This window comes from Spinacia oleracea, chromosome 6, assembly GCF_020520425.1.
Source record: "Spinacia oleracea cultivar Varoflay chromosome 6, BTI_SOV_V1, whole genome shotgun sequence".
In the NCBI taxonomy this organism is placed as follows: Eukaryota; Viridiplantae; Streptophyta; class Magnoliopsida; order Caryophyllales; family Amaranthaceae; genus Spinacia; species Spinacia oleracea.
The window spans coordinates 121557401-121560087 of NC_079492.1; the positions used below are offsets into that span (position 1 = coordinate 121557401).

Sequence of the window (2687 nt, forward strand, 5' to 3'; positions counted from 1 at the left end):
CGGGGGACTTTTGATTAAGGGTGGTGGCGGTTGTGGGTAGAAATGAGCGAGTCGAACCACCACCGTCGCTGCCTCTGCTGCGGTTCCCCAGGTAGGTGGAGATGGGCGTGGAAGTTCGGTAGTGGTGGTGGTGGGAGGTCGGTAGTGGTGCCGCCGGTTGGGGTAGTGGTGTCGGGTTGGGATGCTGGAGAATGGTGATGTTGAATTGAGTGATGGTGGGAAGGAGGAGGAAGAGAAGCAAGGAGATGAAGTTAATTAGTTAATTGGGGGCTAATTAGTTAATTAGGAGTTAATTTTTTAATTAATTAGGTTTAATTAACATATTTGGGGTTAATCACTAACGGCGTTAGACTTCCGTTAAGTTCAGGGATATTTAGTGCAAATAAGTTTAAATAGGGGTATATTATGTATTTTGAAACACGCGGGTGTATTTGGTGCATTACGCGAAACTTCGAGGGTATTTCATGAAAAAACCGATAATTAAATAAAGGGAAATTCATTTCAGTTAGCTTTTTACAAAAATATAGCCGTTGAGGCTCTCAAAAAACAGAGTATTTAACATTCCATGCACAACAAAACAACAATAAAACACTTTAAAAAAAAAATTCTTTCTTCTCCATTTTCTGCTCTGTGTTTTTTCTCTGTTGCTCCACCATAGCTGACTCTTCTCAACAAAAAGGTATTTTTCTGCCATTTTTTTAAAAATCTTAAGTTAGCTTATTTTAACAATAATTAACATATTTAGGAAATAATTATTAAAACGTAATTTATTTGCAGAATGATGAACAGGGCTATCTCTTTGTTCAACAATGGTGATAATGAACACCCTAAGAGGTGCTACTGTGGATTCACAGTATCCATTCAAAAGGCATGGACAAAAGAAAATCCTGGAAGGAGGTTCATTGCTTGTCCAGATTATGATGTTGAAACAAACAGAAGGGGTTGCATCTTTTTTAGATGGATTGATGAACAAGAACCAACAACTTGGCAAACAATTGTCATACTAGGGTTAATGCAAGATAAACAAAGCCTTGCTGCTGAAGTTGATAGTTTTAGGACAAAACTTAGTGAAGCTAACAATTATGCAAGGAAGAGGGAGGCAGACTATGTGATGAGCAAGATGAGAAGACCTATTAGTGTGAAATGTGAAGTGTGGGTTGTAATCCTAGTGGTTCTGTTTTTTTTTATCTGGTTTGTTTTAAGTTAAGTGGGTTAAGTGGGTAGGTAAAATGTAATGATCTGCACTAATGAAATGTAATGAAGACTTTAAATTCAATAAAATCTAACCTCATGGTCTTTTTTCTAATCTTCTAGCCATTGCAAGATCCTGCAATGCTTGGCTTGATATTGTGTGTCCTTGGCTTGGTTGAGTCTGTGACAATGGGAAGTCATGTGCAGGGAAGGAGTAGATGGTTTGCTCACCCCCATGATCAGAATAGAAAGCTGCAGGAGGTCTTTGCCTCTGTGGTGTGGGGAAGTGTTGTGATATAGGCTGCATCTATTTACTCAAATTAGGAACAAGTTGGCTTCAGTACAGTAAAGTAACATGTAAGAAAGAATTTGAGTATATTGAATGACTTACAGTAGCTATTCTTTGATACCCATTTGGGTAGGTATAAATACCCACACCCCTATTGTGCATTGGTATAGCTGAACTGGTTCTTGGGTGTTGTTGCTGTGGTGTGGTCTGCTCTGCAGTAGCATGATTGTTGCTGTGTTGTTGTTGCTTAGGGGCATTCTTGCAACCCCTTTTGTTGTGGCCTATCACACCACATAAGCTGCATTTCATAGAACAACCTGTTCCCTTCAGCTTACCAGATGCAGTTACCTCTCCAACACCATATCTCCTCTTTGTTTTAGGTCTTCCATTGACCTTTTTCACCTTTGGAGCCACAACAATGCTATCAGAAGTAGGCCACTCTTGAGGACCATTTAAAGGCTCTAAAAAAAATTCATATGCCTTCATGTAGGTCTGTTTGCAGAAATATGCATTGACATATTGTTCTGGGTGGTCTAATTTATTCCATATAGCAACAATTGCATGTTTGCATGGAATCCCACTCACCTGCCATGCATTGCAACTGCAAGTATGTTGGTTCAGATCCACCACATACTTAACCTGTGTTGCACCTTCTCTTACTCCATAGCAAAACCCACCATCCCAGTATGCATTCCAACCCCTAGCCCAAATTTTGTGTTTCTCTAACTGAATTTGGATCCTAGGACACAACATTATCTCCTTTTTCCCAATGAAATCTCTTTTCTTATGCAGTCTTTCCATCAAACCCTCTCTGATATCTTCCAACATGGTAATAATAGGCTTGTGCCTTGCACTCAAGATGTATGCATTAAACACCTCACTCATGTTGTTGTCTACACTGTCACAACAAGATAATGGAGTGTAGAACGCCCTACACCATTTCTTGTAGTTCCTTTTCAGTAGGTCTTCAGCAGCTTCATGTGAAATACCCCTCATTACTTCAATGTTTTCATTGAAGTGATTTACTGTGTTGCTTTTTGCAATAGTCCAAAATTGTTTTCTGTACTCTAAACCACCTCCAAACACTCCCCTAAAGTTACAGTACACATGCCTTGCACACACCCTACTTTCAGCTTGTGGAAACACATTTGACACAGCAGCAAGTAAACCCTTTTGTTGGTCAGACATGAAAGCGTACCCTGCTCCT

The 2687-nt window shown here is 39.8% G+C and overlaps 1 protein-coding gene across 2 annotated transcripts; it reads right to left on the reverse strand.

Annotated features, from left to right (window-relative positions):
• Positions 1–609: 609 nt before the first annotated feature.
• LOC130464214 (uncharacterized) lies at positions 610–1791 on the reverse strand. Of its 2 annotated transcripts, XR_008924560.1 has the most exons (3): positions 1583–1791; positions 1288–1492; positions 610–687 (listed from the first exon to the last, which is right to left on the reverse strand). XR_008924560.1 is itself a non-coding variant. In XM_056833679.1 (2 exons), the coding sequence occupies exons 1-2, from the start codon at positions 1787–1789 to the stop codon at positions 1289–1291; spliced, it is 411 nt and encodes a 136-aa protein (XP_056689657.1). In that variant the 5' UTR covers positions 1790–1791. The 2 variants fall into 2 exon arrangements, 1 of the variants encoding a protein (XP_056689657.1); XM_056833679.1 differs by lacking the exon at positions 610–687 and having other exon boundaries at positions 1289–1492.
• Between the last annotated feature and the right edge of the window lie 896 nt (positions 1792–2687).